Source organism: Pseudophryne corroboree, chromosome 2, assembly GCF_028390025.1.
Source record: "Pseudophryne corroboree isolate aPseCor3 chromosome 2, aPseCor3.hap2, whole genome shotgun sequence".
Classification (NCBI taxonomy): Eukaryota; Metazoa; Chordata; class Amphibia; order Anura; family Myobatrachidae; genus Pseudophryne; species Pseudophryne corroboree.
The window spans coordinates 847,469,980-847,491,646 of NC_086445.1; the positions used below are offsets into that span (position 1 = coordinate 847,469,980).

A 21,667-nucleotide genomic window follows, 5' to 3' on the forward strand; every position below is an offset into this window, starting at 1 on the left:
ACCTGCATGTCCCCATTTACCATCCTCACCAGGAGTACCTCAGATTTGTGGTACAGGATTGCCATTACCAATTCCAGACGCTGCCGTTTGGACTCTCCACGGCACCGAGGGTATTTACCAAGGTTATGGCGGAAATGATGATACTCCTTCGAAAAAAGGGAGTTTTAATTATCCCATACTTGGACGATCTCCTAATAAAGGCACGATCCAAGGAACAGTTGTTAGTGGGAGTAGCACTATCTCAGGAAGTGCTGCGCCAGCACGGCTGGATTCTGAATATCCCAAAGTCACAGCTGGTCCCCACGACACGTCTAATGTTCCTGGGAATGATTCTGGACACAGTCCAGAAAAAAGTGTTTCTCCTGGAGGAGAAAGCCAGGGAGTTGTCTTCTCTAGTCAGAGACCTCCTAAAACCAAAACAGGTATCGGTGCATCACTGCACGCGGGTCCTGGGAAAGATGGTAGTTTCTTACGAAGCAATTCCATTCGGCAGGTTCCATGCCAGAATTTTTCAGTGGGACCTGTTGGACAAGTGGTCCGGATCGCATCTTCAGATGCATCGCTTGATAACCCTGTCCCCAAAAACCAGGGTGTCTCTTCTGTGGTGGCTGCAGAGTGCTCATCTTCTGGAGGGCCGCAGATTCGGCATACAGGACTGGGTCCTGGTGACCACGGATGCCAGCCTACGAGGCTGGGGGGCAGTCACAAAGGGAAGAAACTTCCAAGGACTATGGTCAAGTCAGGAGACTGCCCTTCACATAAATATTCTGGAACTAAGGGCCATTTACAATGCCCTAAGTCAAGCAAAATCCCTGCTCCTACACCAGCCGGTGCTGATCCAGTCAGACAACATCACGGCAATCGCCCATGTGAATCGACAGGGCGGCACAAGAAGCAGGATGGCAATGGCAGAAGCCACAAGAATTCTCCGATGGGCGGAGAATCATGTACTAGCACTGTCAGCAGTGTTCATCCCGGGAGTGGACAACTGGGAAGCAGACTTTCTCAGCAGGCACGACCTCCACCCAGGAGAGTGGGGACTTCATCCAGAAGTCTTCCAAATGATTGTAAATCAATGGGGTCGTCCACAGGTGGACATGATGACGTCCCGCCTAAACAAAAAACTAGAGAGGTATTGCGCCAGGTCAAGAGACCCTCAGGCGATAGCTGTGGACGCTCTAGTGACACCGTGGGTGTACCGGTCAGTTTATGTGTTCCCTCCTCTACCTCTCATACCAAAGGTATTGAGAATAATAAGAAAGCGAGGAGTAAACACAATTCTCGTGGTTCCGGATTAGCCAAGAAGAGCGTGGTACCCGGAACTTCAAGAGATGATCTCAGAGGACCCGTGGTCTCTGCCGCTCAGACAAGACCTGCTACAGCAGGGGCCCTGTCTGTTCCAAGACTTACCGCGGCTGCGTTTGACGGCATGGCGGTTGAACGCCGGATCCTGAAGGAAAATGGCATTCCGGAGGAAGTCATTCCTACGCTTATTATAGCCAGGAAAGAGGTCACAGCAACTCATTATCACCGCATATGGCGGAAGTATGTTGCATGGTGTGAGGCCGAAAAGGCCCCAACGGAGGAATTTCAACTAGGTCGATTTCTGCATTTCCTGCAAGCAGGAGTAAATATGGGCCTAAAACTGGGCTCCATTAAGGTACAGATCTCAGCTCTGTCGATTTTCTTTCAAAAAGAACTAGCTTCAGTACCTGAAGTTCAGACATTTGTTAAAGAAGTGCTGCATATTCAGCCCCCGTTTGTGCCCCCTGTGGCACCTTGGGATCTCAACGTGGTGTTGAGTTTCTTAAAATCACATTGGTTTGAACCACTAAAAACCGTGGATCTGAAATATCTCACGTGGAAAGTGGTTATGTTATTGGCCTTGGCTTCTGCCAGGCGAGTATCAGAATTGGCGGCTTTGTCCTGTAAAAGCCCTTATCTGATTTTCCATATGGATTGGGCAAAATTGAGGACTCGTCCCCAGTTTTTCCCAAAGGTGGTGTCAGCGTTTCACCTGAACCAGCCTATTGTGGTGCCTGCGGCTACTAGGGACTTGGAGGACTCCAAGTTGCTAGACGTTGTCAGGGCACTGAAAATATGTTTCCAGAACGGCTAGAGTCAGAAAATCTGACTCGCTGTTTATCCTATATGCACCCAACAAGCTGGGTGCTCCTGCTTCTAAGCAGACTATTGCTCGTTGGATTTGTAATACAATTCAGCTTGCACATTCTGTGGCAGGCCTGCCACAGCCAAAATCTGTCAATGCCCATTCCACAAGGAAGGTGGGCTCATCTTGGGCGGCTGCCCGAGGGGTCTCGGCTTTACAACTTTGCCGAGCTGCTACTTGGTCAGGGGCAAACACATTTGCAAAATTCTATAAATTTGATACCCTGGCTGAGGAGGACCTGGAGTTCTCTCATTCGGTGTTGCAGAGTCATCCGCACTCTCCCGCCCGTTTGGGAGCTTTGGTATAATCCCCATGGTCCTTACAGAGTTCCCAGCATCCACTAGGACGTCAGAGAAAATAAGAATTTACTCACCGGTAATTCTATTTCTCGTAGTCCGTAGTGGATGCTGGGCGCCCATCCCAAGTGCGGTTTATCTGCAATACTTGTACATAGTTACTGTTAACTAAATCGGGTTATTGTTGAGCCATCTGTTGAGAGGCTCTGTTGTTTCATACTGTTAACTGGGTTTCATATCACGAGTTGTACGGTGTGATTGGTGTGGCTGGTATGAGTCTTACCCGGGATTCAAAATCCTTCCTTATTGTGTACGCTCGCCCGGGCACAGTATCCTAACTGAGGCTTGGAGGAGGGTCATGGTGGGAGGAGCCAGTGCACACCAGGTAGTCTAAGATCTTTCTAGAGTGCCCAGCCTCCTTCGGAGCCCGCTATTCCCCATGGTCCTTACGGAGTTCCCAGCATCCACTACGGACTACGAGAAATAGAATTACCGGTGAGTAAATTCTTATTATGTTTCGCCTCAGCGAAATGGCGTGCAACAGGTTGTATGCTCGACCCAGAATTCAAGGCTGCGCGTATGGCAGCACGATGTTGTGCCATACGTTCGCGAAAAGTAACTTCAGTTTTGCCTATATATACCTTCGAACATGGGCATGTAATGGCATAGACAACAAAACGGCTTGTACATGTGAGCCGGTGTCTGATATCAAATTTCTGACCCGTGAATGGATGATGAAAACTTGGGCCCGTCTGTAAAAAGCCACAAGTGGTGCAATTCGGGCACCTTAAACAACCATTTCTAGGTTTGCCCAAAAAGCTCCCATATGTGGGTTTATTCATACCTGATATATAATTACGTACCAAGTAATCCCTGAGATTCTTGCCTCTTTTATAACATACCATTAGTGAATTATTCTGGAGAGCCGGAAGGTTTTTATCCGATTGGACTATTGGCCATAAAGATTTCGCTTTTTTATTAATGACAGAACTCATATGTGTGTAACGATTACTCCACATATGACGATTGGAACAATTATCCTTTTTCTTGGACACCAATAGTAGATCAGGAGATACTGCCATGGCCTTGGTTTTTGCTTTAATCAAATCATTAATTCCATAGCCTCTCTTTAAAAATTTCTCAAACATGGAATCCAATTGTCTTTCTCCCATCTCTCTATTAGTAGAAATACGTAAAGCTCTTAAAAATTGTGAATAAGGGAGAGCATGCTTCAAGGGCTCTGGGTGGGCACTGGAGGCTAATAACAGGTTATTTCTATCTGTAGGTTTAGTATACAATGCCGGGCATAGCCTGCCTTCACATTTGGTTAAAGCTACATCAAGAAAATTGACACATTTAGCATCCAATGTATAAGTAAATTTTACTGGGCTTTCACTGGCATTGTATGTAGCCATAAGCAATGTAAATTCGTCAGCTGTACCTCCCCATATAATCAACAGATCATCTATGTATCTGTAAAATGCTAAGATTTTATCAGAAACACAGACATCAGAAAAGAATACATCCTTTTCAATACGGAACATGTAAGTATTGGCGTACGATGGGGCCACATTGGACCCCATTGCACACCCCGATGTTTGTAGGTATGTCTTACTATCGTAAAAAAAATAATTTCTTGTCAAAACCAATTCCAACAGTCTCATAAAAAAGTCCACAGGAGGACCCTGAAACAATGCATTGTCTGTGATCAACTCTCGTGTAGCCTGTAATCCCGCACCATGTGGGATGCAGGTATACAGGCTACTTACATCTACTGAACACAGTAAACAAGAATCGGGTAGATCAGGTAACCTTTGTAAGGACAATAGTAACGTGTTGGTGTCTTTCAAATACGTTGGTCTTGACTGTACACATGGTTGTAAAATGGCGTCAAGGTATGTGGCAACAGGCTGATACAAGGACCCCCTAGCAGCGATGATAGGTCGCCCTGGAGGTTGATGCAGGTTTTTGTGAATTTTAGAAATCATGTATAGTAGTGGTACAATAGGATATTGAACCACTAATGCACTCTTAATATCACTAGAGATCCACCCTTGTGTATGAGCTTCACTCAACAAACTGTCAAGTTCATTCTTAAATGTAACCGTTGGATCAGCATCTAACAGTCGATACGTAGATGTATCCTTTAATTGACGCTCAACTTCCAGTTTGTAATCACTAAGATTTAACACCACCAATGCCCCTCCCTTATCTGCCTGTCGAAAGACAATATCATCATAAGTGCACAAATTGCTCAATGCCGTGCGTTCCTCTCTGGACAAATTCCAGAATAATGGTTTCTTTGCCAGGGAGGACTCACAGACCTCCTTATCAAGAAGCCTGGTGTATGTTTTAATAGAAGCATTATTGCTGGCTGGATCAAATTTAGAACGAGCCTGTAGTTTACGCAATTGTGGGGTTAATGTGGTGGGACTCGGAGGTTTGTTGCCAAAAAACTCTGTAATCTTTAAGCTACGATTAAGCTGATAAGATTCAATTTTCCAACGTATTGGATCAAAGGGTACGGTCGGGACAAATGAAAGACCTTTGCGTAAAACACTAAGCTCATTCTCTGTCAAACTTCTATCAGATAAGTTATAGACTAAGTCTTCCTCGCCTTCGGGGTTTTTTTGCTGTTTGTTTTGCCTTTTGTTTTGCCCACCTCTACGGGTGTATCTGGGCTTTGATCTAAAAAACGGGCCCTAGTACGTGGCCCAGATGTTGGATTCTTAACACCCCTACCTCTACTCTGACTACTGTCATTGTCACTCTGTTGTGCCAGTATCGTCTGACCTGTCACCCCTTCCTTTATTCCAAGTCCGCCTGAACAAAGGACGTCTGTCATTACTAGGGTAAGCCCCAGTCAACCAAGGATACACACGCTGTTGTGTATAATCCATGTCGACCTTCCTCCTTTTGTCAGCTTTAAATTTCACTAGTTCATTTTTATACACCTCAAGCTGAGAACTCAGTTATGTAATCCAATCAGTTTGTTTGTCTGTAGACAATGTAGCTAAGTGATTAGATTCAAAGGTAGCAATCTTATCCTTTATGCAAGATACTTCGCGTTTAGATTCTTCAATAACTAATAATAATAAATCAAAAGAACATTTATTTAAAATAGCGGTCCATTTTTTTGCAAAACTCAACATTAAATCTCCCAATCGTGGGTGAGTTCTTGATCCGAAACCCACGTGGGATACGTTTATCCTTATAATAGTTAGATAGAGTGATCCCATGATATAGGAAATCAGTCTCCTTCTTTTTAAGATGTAACAGCTCATTAAATAAATCATTGGTAGATGACACAGTTAACTTATCTCTGAATTCATCAGCGTACAAAATTGCCTCCGCCTCTGAATCAGAGAAACTGAAAACCGCACCAGGATCCAATGTTATACGTTGATGTAAACCTTCACTGTTGTCTTTAGCCATGTTAATATCATGAAGTGTGAAAGCACTTCGCGTAATAACGTGGACAAAGAGTCAAATAATCATCACTGAGCAAACCTAAAGCAATTATTCTTTAAGAAGATATTATTTTTGGAGACTAAATATACTAAAATCAGAAAAAATAAAAAATAATCAGCTGCCCAAAAATTGCTGTTGTCCACAAGTAGACAGGAGTACTCTTACCATTAGACTAGCAACAGGCTAAGACGTTATTCAAACATTACTGAAGGAACTATTGCTGATCCTAAAAAACTGCCAATGAACTACTCATAAGAGAAAAAAAATGGAACCTACAGACCTATGTACAAAAAACATCCATACTCAGCTTCACCATATACGGTTTCACCTGAATGACAGGTGATTATAATTGTGACCAGGGGAGGTTTTGTCATTCAGGTGAAACCGTATATGGTGAAGCTGAGTATGGATGTTTTTTGTACATAGGTCTGTAGGTTCCATTTTTTTTCTCTTATGAGTAGTTCATTGGCAGTTTTTTAGGATCAGCAATAGTTCCTTCAGTAATGTTTGAATAACGTCTTAGCCTGTTGCTAGTCTAATGGTAAGAGTACTCCTGTCTACTTGTGGACAACAGCAATTTTTGGGCAGCTGATTATTTTTTATTTTTTCTGATTTTAGTATATTTAGTCTCCAAAAATAATATCTTCTTAAAGAATAATTGCTTTAGGTTTGCTCAGTGATGATTATTTGACTCTTTGTCCACGTTATTACGCGAAGTGCTTTCACACTTCATGATATTAACATGGCCAAAGACAACAGTGAAGGTTTACATCAACGTATAACATTGGATCCTGGTGCGGTTTTCAGTTTCTCTGATTCAGAGGCGGAGGCAATTTTGTACGCTGATGAATTCAGAGATAAGTTAACTGTGTCATCTACCAATGATTTATTTAATGAGCCGTTACATCTTAAAAAGAAGGAGACTGATTTCCTATATCATGGGATCACTCTATCTAACTATTATAAGGATAAACGTATCCCACGTGGGTTTCGGATCAAGAACTCACCCACGATTGGGAGATTTAATGTTGAGTTTTGCAAAAAATGGACCGCTATTTTAAATAAATGTTCATTTGATTTATTATTATTAGTTATTGAAGAATCTAAACGCGAAGTATCTTGCATAAAGGATAAGATTGCTACCTTTGAATCTAATCACTTAGCTACATTGTCTACAGACAAACAAACTGATTGGATTACAAAACTGAGTTCTCAGCTTGAGGTGTATAAAAATGAACTAGTGAAATTTAAAGCTGACAAAAGGAGGAAGGTCGACATGGATTATACACAACAGCGTGTGTATCCTTGGTTGACTGGGGCTTACCCTAGTAATGACAGACGTCCTTTGTTCAGGCGGACTTGGAATAAAGGAAGGGGTGACAGGTCAGACGATACTGGCACAACTGAGAGTGACAATGACAGTAGTCAGAGTAGAGGTAGGGGTGTTAAGAATCCAACATCTGGGCCACGTACTAGGGCCCGTTTTTTAGATCAAAGCCCAGATACACCCGTAGAGGTGGGCAAAACAAAAGGCAAAACAAACAGCAAAAAAACCCCGAAGGCGAGGAAGACTTAGTCTATAACTTATCTGATAGAAGTTTGACAGAGAATGAGCTTAGTGTTTTACGCAAAGGTCTTTCATTTGTCCCGACCGTACCCTTTGATCCAATACGTTGGAAAATTGAATTTTATCAGCTTAATCGTAGCTTAAAGATTACAGAGTTTTTTGGCAACAAACCTCCGAGTCCCACCACATTACCCCCACAATTGCGTAAACTACAGGCTCGTTCTAAATTTGATCCAGCCAGCAATAATGCTTCTATTAAAACATACACCAGGCTTCTTGATAAGGAGGTCTGTGAGTCCTCCCTGGCAAAGAAACCATTATTCTGGAATTTGTCCAGAGAGGAACGCACGGCATTGAGCAATTTGTGCACTTATGATGATATTGTCTTTCGACAGGCAGATAAGGGAGGGGCATTGGTGGTGTTAAATCTTAGTGATTACAAACTGGAAGTTGAGCGTCAATTAAAGGATACATCTACGTATCGACTGTTAGATGCTGATCCAACGGTTACATTTAAGAATGAACTTGACAGTTTGTTGAGTGAAGCTCATACACAAGGGTGGATCTCTAGTGATATTAAGAGTGCATTAGTGGTTCAATATCCTATTGTACCACTACTATACATGATTCCTAAAATTCACAAAAACCTGCATCAACCTCCAGGGCGACCTATCATCGCTGCTAGGGGGTCCTTGTATCAGCCTGTTGCCACATACCTTGACGCCATTTTACAACCATGTGTACAGTCAAGACCAACGTATTTGAAAGACACCAACACGTTACTATTGTCCTTACAAAGGTTACCTGATCTACCCGATTCTTGTTTACTGTGTTCAGTAGATGTAAGTAGCCTGTATACCTGCATCCCACATGGTGCGGGATTACAGGCTACACGAGAGTTGATCACAGACAATGCATTGTTTCAGGGTCCTCCTGTGGACTTTTTTATGAGACTGTTGGAATTGGTTTTGACAAGAAATGATTTTCTTTACGATAGTAAGACATACCTACAAACATCGGGGTGTGCGATGGGGTCCAATGTGGCCCCATCGTACGCCAATACTTACATGTTCCGTATTGAAAAGGATGTATTCTTTTCTGATGTCTGTGTTTCTGATAAAATCTTAGCATTTTACAGATACATAGATGATCTGTTGACTCTATGGGGAGGTACAGCTGACGAATTTATATTGCTTATGGCTACATACAATGCCAGTGATAGCCCAGTAAAATTTACTTATACATTGGATGCTAAATGTGTCAATTTTCTTGATGTAGCTTTAACCAAATGTGAAGGCAGGCTATGCCCGGCGTTGTATACTAAACCTACAGATAGAAATAACCTGTTATTAGCCTCCAGTGCCCACCCAGAGCCCTTGAAGCATGCTCTCCCTTATTCACAATTTTTAAGAGCTTTACGTATTTCTACTAATAGAGAGATGGGAGAAAGACAATTGGATTCCATGTTTGAGAAATTTTTAAAGAGAGGCTATGGAATTAATGATTTGATTAAAGCAAAAACCAAGGCCATGGCAGTATCTCCTGATCTACTATTGGTGTCCAAGAAAAAGGATAATTGTTCCAAACGTCATATGTGGAGTAATCGTTACACACATATGAGTTCTGTCATTAATAAAAAAGCGAAATCTTTATGGCCAATAGTCCAATCGGATAAAAACCTTCCGGCTCTCCAGAATAAATCACTAATGGTATGTTATAAAAGAGGCAAGAATCTCAGGGATTACTTGGTACGTAATGATATATCAGGTATGAATAAACCCGCATATGGGAGCTTTTTGGGCAAACCTAGAAATGGTTGTTTCAGGTGCCCGAATTGCACCACTTGTGGCTTTTTACAGACGGGCCCGAGTTTTCATCATCCATTCACGGGTCAGAAATTTGATATCAGACACCGGCTCACATGTACAAGCCGTTTTGTTGTCTATGCCATTACATGCCCATGTGCGAAGGTATATATAGGCAAAACTGAAGTTACTTTTCGCGAACGTATGGCACAACATCGTGCTGCCATACGCGCAGCCTTGAATTCTGGGTCGAGCATACAACCTGTTGCACGCCATATCGCTGAGGCGAAACATAATTTGTCTACCCTGAGATACCGTATTATAGACCATGTGCCGCCGCTTACTAGAGGGGGTGACGGGTCTGTAAAATTGTTACAACGTGAATGTGAATGGATTATGCGTCTAGATACATTGGTTCCTCGTGGCTTAAACGAGACATTGGGTTTACAGGTTTTTAATTGAATGTGACCAGCAGTGTTCTTTATAATGCAGCATTTATAACTTCTAGTGTAAGTTACGATATGAAATTTTTTGATACATTTGTTGCTCCTTGAATGTTGTTACTTCTATTGAGAATATGCCATAAAAATTTGTTATAGCTTAAGATATTGAATAAATAATAGAACGATAATGCTGGTGCTTAGATGTAACTATTTGTGGTTCTCAGATACAGCATGTTGTTTTTAATTATTGTCTGTCTTTTTAATTTTATGTATGTATATCTATTTGTATTCTTGCAATACACAGTAGTGGTGATTTGTTAGGTTACTATGGTAACAGCCCTGCAACCTGAGCCGGTCTGCAGGGTGACCTGGATACGGAAGTGGGCGGAGCTTATGTGCATGGTGGTGGAAGCACTTAAATACCGGTATGTGTAAATCACTTTTGTAATTGGCTTGATAAAAGCGCTGAACGGCGCTGAAACGTTGCCTTAAAAACAGCCGACTTGTGTCATTTTTTTGAACCTTTGAGTGCCGCCTTTGGAGGGATATATATATATGTGTATATATATATATATATATATAATCTATCAAGAAGGAACAGGGTGTGCACCATAGTGTGCAAAACAGTAAACAATGTTTCATTGCAGCACACAGTGACTTACGTAATTGGGGATCATTCCGAGTTGATCGCTAGCTGAAAATGTTCGCTGCGTAGCGATGATGCAAAAAACGGCACTTCTGCGCATGCGGCGCAATGCGCACGCGTGACGTACTTTCACAACGACCGATGTATTTTTACACAAGGTCTAGCAAAGCTTTTCAGTCGCACTGCTGGCCGCAGGGTGATTGACAGGAAGAGGGTGTTTCTGGGTGTTAACTGACCGTTTTCAGGGAGTGAGTGAAAAAACGCAGGCGTGCCTGGAAAAACGCAGGAGTGGCTGGGCGAACGCAGGGCGTGTTTGTGACGTCAAAACAGAAGTGAGCCTGTGGAGAAGTTGCCCTTGGCAACCAATCAGCTGCTCTGTACAATTGTATATTATGCAAATTATAAATGTTACTTCAATGCTGATTGGTCACCATGAGCAACTTCTCCACTGGCTCACTTCTCAACACTTTTTTCGCTGCTTCATGAATAGACCCCCTTTGTCACTGATGAATAGGACACACCAGGAAACTGTGCTAATTATTTTGATATGCAACACTTGTATATCTGTGTGCAACTGAGACTGTATATGGAGCACAGTGGTACATGGCATGCAAAAAAAGCCATGGCTACTGCATCGTAGCACTTTGACACAGATTCGCATTCAGTCGCACACAGTGGGGGAAATTTACTAAGGTGGGAGATTTTTAGAACTAGTGATGTTGCCCATAGCAACCAATCAGATTATATCTATTATCTGCTAGAAGCAGCTAGATATATGGTAAGTAGAATCTGATTGGTTGCAATGGGCAGCATCACCAGTTCTAAAAATCTCCCACCTTAGTAAATTTACCCCAGTGTCTCATATCAAAAGAATCAGCACAATCTCCTGGTGTGTCCTAGTCGCATTGTGTTGCGACTAATGCTGGCCATACACTAGTGCGATATCTGATATGAATGTAAGATTTTAACGTGTCATATGATGCATTGTGTGTACGAATGTCGGGTCGAATGTCGCATCCTCAGATCATATGTGCAGCCCATATTATACATCATAATTGCATGCACATCATACCTTGTTTTATACGATCAGCATCATTTTTCAGTGGCATTTCCTTCCAGGTGATCACTTGCTTTTTGTGAGGCACACAATTGATTGGTAGATTGTATGCTAGATCGTATGCACATAAAACTCCAAATCATGTGCGATGGGTTCCATGGGGGATTGAAGAGAAATTGTATAAGGGATTGGATCGGATGCTGGTTATCCTAATGTATGGCCAGCATTAGACACATTTTATTTATTTATTTATTTATATATAAATATATATATATATATGACTCTTGACACTAGCAGAGTCGTACGGAACCTGGCGCACTGAGAAGGACTGTTTGGCGCTACTGCGGTAATGATGTATGAGTACACATCTGTATAGTGACACTGGAAGGCACAAGATAAATACTACTTCTCATCATACAACAGTGAATTTTAGCTCTTACGTTTTATGACCCAAGTGTTAATCGCCCTTACATTTTATAAAATTTGTAAAAAAAAAACATATGAGCTATAACAGACTAGCCAAGGAGGTATTGCCTGTGATGCAAGATTCCCAAAGCACAGGCAGTTGATGAGTAGATTCAGAGGAACAGTAATAGTGTATATAGTAATATGTATTGAGCATAGGTAGTTGGCACACCAGGTGACAAAAGGCGTGACTCCCAGAACAACAATTGTTTTCCTATTTGTGCACTTTAATACCAGAGGTTCCAGGAATCAGCAGCTACATCCTTTGTCATGTAATTCTAGTTTAAATCCTGTGAAATGTTTGGTTGGTTGCTACAGTATGTGTTCGAGGAAATGTGTTCTGTATAAGTGATGTAATAAATGAAGTTTATAGCATTGATACCACTGGGACCTAAACCATGCAATAACAAAATAGGTTTTCTCACAACTATCTCTCTCTTTTCCTTTCCCCTTCAGCTGAATCAATTACTAGAAACAAATCGAAGACTAGAAGAACAGATTGGACACTGTGTCTGGTACCAACACATAATAGCCTTTTTATTGTCTATTTTAGTCGCCATAGTCTTTGCCGGCATGTACAAGTCGAAGGATCCAAGCTGATAAACAATTTGTTTTTAGCACTCGTCATTCTGCCTGTGCTGATTATTCTACAGAAGGAATGTTTTGTATGCTCTTCCTGCAAAAGGTATCTTGTGACATGACCAAAGTGGCCTTCACTGTTTAGCGTATAATATAACTACACTGTAATATGATTAACACACTTGTCAAGACCACCGAGAGATGCAACTGAATTTGCAGAGGTTTATAATGCGCCTGTCTCACATCTTGGACATTGCTTTAGCTCTGTGCTTTTGCTTAGACGTCATGAAGGTTCTTAAACATTTTCTATTCTAGTTGAATGTCGCCTTCATATACTCAATGCAATCTTCCTTAGTTTGGCCGGGCATTACCCAGTTACCAATATAGTTGCCAAATGCTGTTTTAGCTGCCAGAATTGTAGCCCTTTTTTTTTTTTTTTTAGCTTTGGGCAAGACTACTGTATATACATTTTTCAAATCCTATTTTAAGAATAAATGTACTAACAAATTGATATATGTTGCATTAAAAGGACTTTGGTAGTTTCACAAAAAGCATATTATTGTATACTGATATTGATTGGTACACTCTGTGAGGAAATTTTTGAGAGGCCACTTGTAATATTGCTTAATGCCCCACAGTATGTGTTGTATAATTATTGCATCGGCTCTGTTGGGGATGTCTCTAAATTAGTCTTATTGTGGGGGTATTTCAAGACACGCATTACTATTGCATGGATTAGGTGTAGCTGCCATTGAACCCTATGGTGACATTGGTGCAGATGTATTAAGCCTGGAAAAGTGATAAAGTAGTGATAAGTGGAAGGTGATAACGCACCAGCCAATCAGCTCCTAATGATCAATTTACATATTGGAGCTGATTGGCTGTAGTGTTATCACCTTCCACTTATCACTGCTTTATCACTTCTCCAGGCTTAATACATCTACCCCATGGCTTTTAGAGAAACCTCAACAGGGTTGGAACAAGTTTAATTTTCTTTCTTTGTGGCCAGTGTTCCATATTTGTTCCTGAGCAAGCCTGATGCTATAGGGCAGCGGTTCCCAAACTCTGTCTTCAAGGCATCTTAACAGTCCAGGTTCTAAGAATATCCATGCTTAAGCACATGTGGCTTAATTAGTACCTCAGTCAATTTGATTATGCCATCTGTGAACAAGCATGGATATCCTTAAAACCTGGACTGTTAGGGTGCATTGAGGACCAAGTTCTGGAAACCCTGCAATAGGTATTATAGTGGTCCCTATGCTTTCTATATTTTTCTAGCAATTTCCCTCCTTAAATCCTATTTCAAATGGAACAGGAGAAAAAAAACTGATGTATTGTGAAGAATGTATCGTGATTATTATTGTGAAGAAAAAATGCTAAATCAGTATGCAAGTCAATAATGAATTGATCCGTATTCTCTTTTGGGAATATATTTATATGGGTGAAGATGGTAAAGATGTAAACTAATGACAGAACTTGAAGCCGCACACAGTGTTAGACACTGTAAGTGTTATAGTCACCAGGGATCAAGTGCAGCTTATTAGAAATGAGCTGAATTAGCTGATTACTTGGCAGTCTGTGAAATAAAAAGTAGTGTTCAAATGTGAATTTATGTAAACCTTGCTACAGTATGTTGCCAATGATTTACTGTGTTTCTGTACTAGGAAAGTCAGTAGGATACTAATTGTATTGTACATTTATCTTCATTTAAAACCGAATACAACTCAAAGGAGCTAATGTCAGTGTTCGTGAGTCTTTATTTTAACATTGTTTTATTATGTTCTTAGTGACACTGTACTAGAATTCTTGAAATGGTTTAAAAAAAAAAAATGTAAAGGTGAAGCAATGCTACCAATTGCTGGTTATTTTATAAAAGTGGACTACTTCGGAAATGGTTTTCAATTATGTTCAAAACGTTTATAAAACATGACTTTCTTATATATGGCACTAATATGTAAATGTTTCAAATGTGAGACATTTGTAGTGATGTTTTATAGAATATATATGAAAAGATAATGGTTTAACATAATGTTTTAGATGGTCATTTAATTATTTGGAAGCAAAAAATTGTGCTTTTTAATGTCACCTTAAACTTGTTTTGTTTATTATTTTTAATGATTAGAGTAATTGAGCACTTATTTGGAAATATGTTTTTGTATTTGACATTTGCGTTTTTCATTTCTCAGTTTATTAGCTCCTGCTACTTTTACTCATAAATTTGCATTTCGAAAGTGTATTTTTATACATTTGTCAAGCAGTGCCATTTTAATGACTAAAATCACTTTGTATTCCACTTTTATAGAATAAACTATGGCCAACACAATTTCTGAATAGGTTAAATAGCACTTAATTACTATGCATTTTTATATCTAAATTTGTCTGTTCTGTATAATGGTGTTTTATGGACTTGATTGACAAAAATATTTGTCTCACAGAAAAGCTTTAGATGGCACTTGGGCTTTTTTAACAGTCAGTGCTAGTTGTACAGACATAACTGTTGGGCCAGTGTTGCTCTCGCTATGCTGTCCAGTGCACTGGCATGGCACCCCATGTGGATAGCAAATAATCCTTCTAGGCGGGTAAAACTGATTCCTCTGAAAACTTCATATATAAAGATTGCACATGGCCATTTAAAGAACTGTGAAAATAATTCCTTACAGACAGCCTACAGGTCCCAGCAAGCCTGCCTCAGCATGCCGGCACTTGGAGAACCACAATTGCCAGCATGCTTGGACATTAAGTGCCCGCTGGCACCTATAGTCCGCCTGTAAAGAAAATATTCAAATAAAAACAAGACACTTTATGCTTTAATAATTTATTATACAGTATTTTCACCTGGGGTGGCAGCCTTTAAGCACTTTTGCATGGCTACCACCAACCAGAACTTTCGGCATCTTCTATAATCAGGAGCTCTTGCATGCTCCTTGCCCTGCTGGCGGACTGCCAGTCGCTGCCCTGAGCTGGCTCAGATAAGCCAGCCAGAGGGGGCAGGGCAATGATGCGTCGAGCTGTGATTGGCTCATGGTGGTCATCTTGAATTTGAAAAACTAAGTTGAGGCGCCACTTTTGAAATGGAAACTGCTGCCTAAATCTGGAAAGCGTCTGACAGGGACTGGATCCTCCCATGGTTCAGGCCTGCTGCCATGCCCACTATCTCCACCAGGTCCGGCCGCCACCAACGTTTGCAACCTCCACTGTGTCCCACCACTGCATATGCCTGCTACCCAGCAGAACAAGCACATCTGCTTGACTGACAGGGGAGTGCTTTCATGTGGTCTGAAGGCAAATCCTTGTCAATGAGGCCGATGTACCGGTGCCACTTTTCTGTATTGTTTTCATTGGCTTTACTTCCCATGGCTGGTCCCGCCACCCACTACAGCCATGTTACTATTGTCAGCGGCAGACAGAGCTCTTGTTCTTTCCCAACTGATTTGGCTGCAATTTCATGGAAAAAATATTAGAATAATAAAAATAGATATTTATGACACCGATTTTGTGTTATTTATTATTTTAATCGTTGTGACAGGTGAGGCTCTGCCTCCACTGGCTGCGCGTCCCTGCTAAATGTAAATATTTCACAGATTTTTCAGCAAGTGTAACCTCAGGTTTGATATCATCCCTTTTTCTGCAACTGGTATTGCAGTGTAATTGTTAATAAGCTACAAATATAGAAAGTATTCTATTTAGTTGTTTGTAAAGCTTTGCTGCAGCCAATAGAAAGTTCTGGCTTACAATGTAAATAAGTGGCTGCCTAAGTATACATTACAGGATAGCGAGTAGAGTGAAGATTCACATAGATACTAACCACTATGGAACTTAAGCTGTTTCTTGACATTAACAATAAATACATTGTATTCCAGGTGATTTTACGGATGTTTTTGTTAATAAAACTATGCATTTGAATTTTTTTTTTTTTTATTATTACTCAATTGCATAACTCAAGCTTTGTATTGTTCCGTTGCAAGGTACATCTACTAATTAATAAACATTTTTTTTGTTATTGTGGTGCTATTTGCCAATGAACCAGTAGGCCCCAAGATATGGTTTCACCTGGAAGCCGCAAACTTAAGACTATCACCATCCGTGTCTGGAGAGAGAGCATCCATGACAAAAGGGCAACCATTTTGCATTGCTGCTCCAATATATTATTGATTTTCACAGCATCCAAGGATTTTGTAGATGACTCCAGGAAATAATCTAGGATCCGAGTTGGAAAAGAAGGCAAAAGTCCTTTACAACAGTAACAAATTGTTAAGCATATCATGCTGACTGAAATTGCCAGAATAAACCCAGGCGGTCATAGGTAGTTCTTTATTGTTTGGTTCAGGCAGAAAATGCAATTTGTTGATTGATAAAGTTACAGTATATCAATTACACTGTAGACACCAACAAAGATACATAGCCCTGTCTAATATTATAAGTAAATGGTTAAAAAGCGAGAATTAAATGGTAAAAATTTCTATAATTTCATGTATTATTCAATCTTGAAAATGCAAACGTAATTTAGTTGTGTTTGGACATTAATAGTTTTGTTGGACTATTCCTAGTTCTATATACCTGCAAAGATGTGATGCTTTGTAGGTGTATATAGCCATAAATAGACCAAATAGAAATATAAATGTTTAAACACAACTAAATTTACATTTGAATATTTAAGATTGAATAACACTTGAAATTATATGAAAATCTTTATAGGAAGAGAATGGTTCACTGCTTCCTGATTGCACTCAGTTGTAGAAGAACCTTTACCAAATACTTTATAACATTTGTAGTTCCTAAAAGCTTCCTTCGGTTTCTATTTTCCTTATTTTTCCTTTCCTTTTTTTCCAACTTACCAACACCTTGTGAGGTGTTCTGTTTTCTTTTCTTTTACTTCAATGTTTACCATGGCTGACAGACTTTGGGGGTTATTCAGAGATGGATGCAGATCATGCTTCCGCAGCAAGATCTGCATCCATCTTCTCATATGCTGGGGGCTGCCCTGCATGTGTGTTGCGCCATCCCACGATGTGTTCACAATTTAACTGTGAACGCATCAATAAGACAAACAACTCCTGCCTGCACAGCATGGCAGCACTGGCAGGTGGTTCTGCGCCATTTTTTTTATTCGGAACGGCTGCGTGCGACATCGTGCAGCTGCCTGCGTTGTCCGGACCACACCCACCAAACACTGCGGCGCTGAACGCCAATACGATGCAATTGCATATTCTGGGACGCGATTGCATCATGACAGTCTGCGGGCCAGTGTGTGTGCACAGACCCTCTGGATGCAGCTGCTGCCTACAAATGCGCGGCTGTGTCTGAATAAGACCCTTTGTGCCCATTTGTTTTTCTAAGTGCACATTCTATATTTTGTATGCATTCCACAAATTGCCAGTCTGGTGATTCTGAATTTTCTTTGCTTAAAATTTCTGTGTTTTGAGCTTCTACAAGGATAATTCCACTATCCGTATCTTCAGATATTTCTGATGACTGATAACTACACCAGGAAAACCCAGTTACTATATGTTGATGGTTGAACACCATTAAGATCAATGTACAGTATTAAGTAAACATGCAAGCCATTTAATTAGTCATCTGAAGCTGGTAAACTCCTTAATAGTGATATGAAAATGTATTACTAAAAGTATATTCAAAATATATACAAGTATATTCAATATATAATACAACATTCTTGTCGATTCTGGTACTTTAAATGCTTAATTTGCTAAAAAAAAATTCATTAATGTATTTGTTTAACAACCTATCCGTTTATTTCTGAAAGTTAATAAAGCCCATGCTGCTTTTCTATAAGGGGCTTAACTAAAATACATTTTGTGCAGCAACTTCTGCATGGTTAATAATGAAACACGGCTGTGTGTCTTAAATCCAAACAATGTTGATTCTAAGATTAAATCCTGCTTCTGGGAAACAATTTTATAAAAGAACATCCAAATATAATATCTAATTCAGTAAGTGTCACCAACATAATACAGTGTATTACCAACTATTTTTATAGCCAGACTACAGGTAACAGGTATTTAAAGAAACTATTTTGTTTGTTTGTTTTTCACCGATTGCGAATATATAGTATGTAACTGCTAAAACAATGTATGTACATGCCCTTATATATTTATATATAAAACAAAAGTTAAAGTATTTTCACAGTTACTATGTATGTATTTTTATTATGTATTTCAGAATATGTTAATGTAATAAAATATTTAAATCACACTTGAGTGTATATCTAATTTTGTATTTAATAATTGTGCCTTGAGATACTATGGGGTATATTTACTAAAGGTCAAGTTTCATATACAGTGCTTTTCAAATCAATATTATGTTCCAGGGACTATAGCACACATTTAGTAGCAGATTATATATATATATATATATATATTTATTTCTCTAACGTCCTAGTGGATGCTGGGGACTCCGTAAGGACCATGGGGAATAGACGGGCTCCGCAGGAGACAGGGCACTTTAAGAAAGAAATTGGATACTGGTGTGCTCTGGCTCCTCCCTCTATGTCTCTCCTCCAGACCTCAGTTTGAATCTGTGCCCGGACGAGCTGGGTGCTACTTAGTGAGCTCTCCTGAGCTTGCTAGAAAGAAAGTATTTTGTTAGGTTTTTTTTATTTTCAGAGAGATCTGCTGGCAACAGACTCTCTGCTACGTGGGACTGAAGGGAGAGAAGCAGCCCTACTCACAGAAGATAGGTCCTGCTTCTTAGGCTACTGGACACCATTAGCTCCAGAGGGATCGTACACAGGATCGCACCCTTGGTCGTCCGATCCCGGAGCCGCGCCGCCGTCCCCCTCGCAGAGCCAGAAGACAGAAGCCGGCGTCAGAAGCAAGAAGACTTCGAAATCGGCGACAGAAGACTCCAGTCTTCATATGAGGTAGCACACAGCACTGCAGCTGTGCGCCATTGCTCCCACACTAAACCCACACACTCCGGTCACTGTAGGGTGCAGGGCGCAGGGGGGGGCGCCCTGGGCAGCAATTAGAGACCTCTTGGCAAAAGTGGGCATATATACAGTTGGGCACTGTATATATGCATGGGCCCCCGCCATATTTTTTACACAGAAACGCGGGACAGAAGCCCGCCGCTGAGGGGGCGGGGCTTCTTCCTCAGCACTCACCAGTGCCATTTTCTCTCCACAGCTCCGCTGAGAGGAAGCTCCCCAGGCTCTCCCCTGCAGAATCACGGTAGAAGAGGGTAAAAAGAGAGGGGGGGGGCCACATAAATTTGGCGCAAAAACAATATATACAGCAGCTACTGGGTTAACACTAAGTTACTGTGTGACTCCTGGGACATATAGCGCTGGGGTGTGTGCTGGCATACTCTCTCTCTGTCTCTCCAAAGGGCTGCTTATGGCGTATCCTTTCCCGCCAACGGACAGGTTACGCTGGGAATCCTCCCCTAGGGTAGACAAAGCTTTAACACGCTTATCCAAGAGGGTAGCCCTGCCGTCACAGGATATGGCCACCCTAAAAGATGCTGCAGATAGAAAGCAGGAGGGTATCCTGAAGTCCATTTATACACATTCAGGTACCCTACTAAGGCCGGCAATTGCGTCGGCCTTGATGTGTAGTGCTGTAGCAGCATGGACAGATACCTTATCTGAGGAACTTGATACCTTGGACAAGGATACTATAGTACTGACCCTGGGGCATATAAAAGACGCTGTCCTATATATGAGAGATGCCCAAAAAGACCTTAGCCTACTGGGCTCTAGAATAAATGCAATGTCGATTTCTGCCAGAAGGGTCCTGTGGACTTGGCAATGGACAGGCGATGCCGACTCAAAAAGGCACATGGAAGTTTTACCTTACAAGGGTGAGGAATTGTTTGGGGACGGTCTCTCGGACCTGGTCTCCACAGCTACTGCTGAAAAGTCAAATTTTTTGCCATATATTCCCTCACAGCCTTAGAAAGCACAATATTACCAAATGCAGTCCTTTCGATCACAAAGAGGCAAGAAAGTACGAGGTGCATCCTTTCTTGCCAGAGGCAGGGGTAGAGAAAAAAAAGCTGCATAATACAGCTAGTTCCCAGGAACAGAAGTCCTCCCCGGCCTCCACTAAATCCACCGCATGACGCTGGGGCTCCACAGGCGGAGCTAGGCCCGGTGGGGGCGCGTCTCCGAAATTTCAGCCACAAGTGGGTTCACTCCCAGGTGGATCCCTGGGCTATAGAGATTGTGTCTCAGGGATAAAAGCTGGAATTCGAAGAGATGCCCCCTCACCGTTACCTCAAATCGGCCCTGCCAGCTTCCCCCTTACAGAGGGAAATAGTGTTAGCTGCAATTCACAAATTGTATCTTCAGCAGGTGGTGGTAAAGGTTCCCCTCCTTCAACAGGGAAGGGGTTACTATTCGACCATGTTTGTGGTAAAGAAACCGGACGGTTCGGTCAGACCCATATTTTATTTAAAATCCTTGAACATATACCTGAAAAGGTTCAAGTTCAAGATGGAATCGCTCAGAGCGGTCATCGCAAGCCTGGAGGAGGGGGATTTTATGGTGTCTCTGGACATAAAGGATGCTTACCTTCATGTCCCTTATTTATCCACCTCATCAGGAGTACCTCAGATTTGTGGTACAGGATTGTCATTACCAATTCCAGACGTTGCCGTTTGGTCTCTCCACGGCACCGAGAATATTTACCAAGGTTATGGCGGAAATGATGGTGCTCCTGCGACGGCAAGGAGTCACAATTATCCCATACTTGGACGATCTCCTCATAAAGGCGAGGTCCAGAGAGCAGTTGCTGATCAGCGTGGCACGCTCTGGGGAAGTATTACAACAGCACGGCTGGATTCTGAATATTCCGAAGTCGCAGTTGATTCCTACGACTCGTCTGCCCTTCCTGGGCATGATTCTGGACATAGATTAGAAGAGGGTTTATCTCCCGATGGAGAAGGCTCAAGAGCTCATGACACTGGTCGGAGACCTATTAAAACCAAAACAGGTGTTGGTGCATCACTGCACGCGAGTCCTGGGAAAGATGGTGGCCTCATACGAGGACCTTTCAGTGGGATCTGTTGAACAAGTGGTCCGGATCACATCTACTGATGCATCGGCTGATCACCCTGTCCCCCAGGGCCAGGGTGTCTCTCCTGTGGTGGCTGCAGAGTGCTCCCCTTCTCGAGGGCCGCAGATTCGGCATTCAGGACTGGGTCCTG

The 21,667-nt window shown here is 41.6% G+C and overlaps 1 protein-coding gene across 1 annotated transcript in view; it reads left to right on the forward strand.

Annotated features, from left to right (window-relative positions):
• Positions 1-18,712, forward strand: part of MOSPD2 (motile sperm domain containing 2) — a 200,850-nt gene extending 182,138 nt beyond the window's left edge. Inside the window, exon 15 of the mRNA XM_063955784.1 lies at positions 12,377-18,712. Within this exon, the coding sequence (XP_063811854.1) occupies positions 12,377-12,520 (144 nt within the window). The 3' untranslated portion in view covers positions 12,521-18,712. The remainder of the gene's footprint in view (positions 1-12,376) is intronic.
• The last annotated feature ends 2,955 nt before the right edge of the window (positions 18,713-21,667 follow it).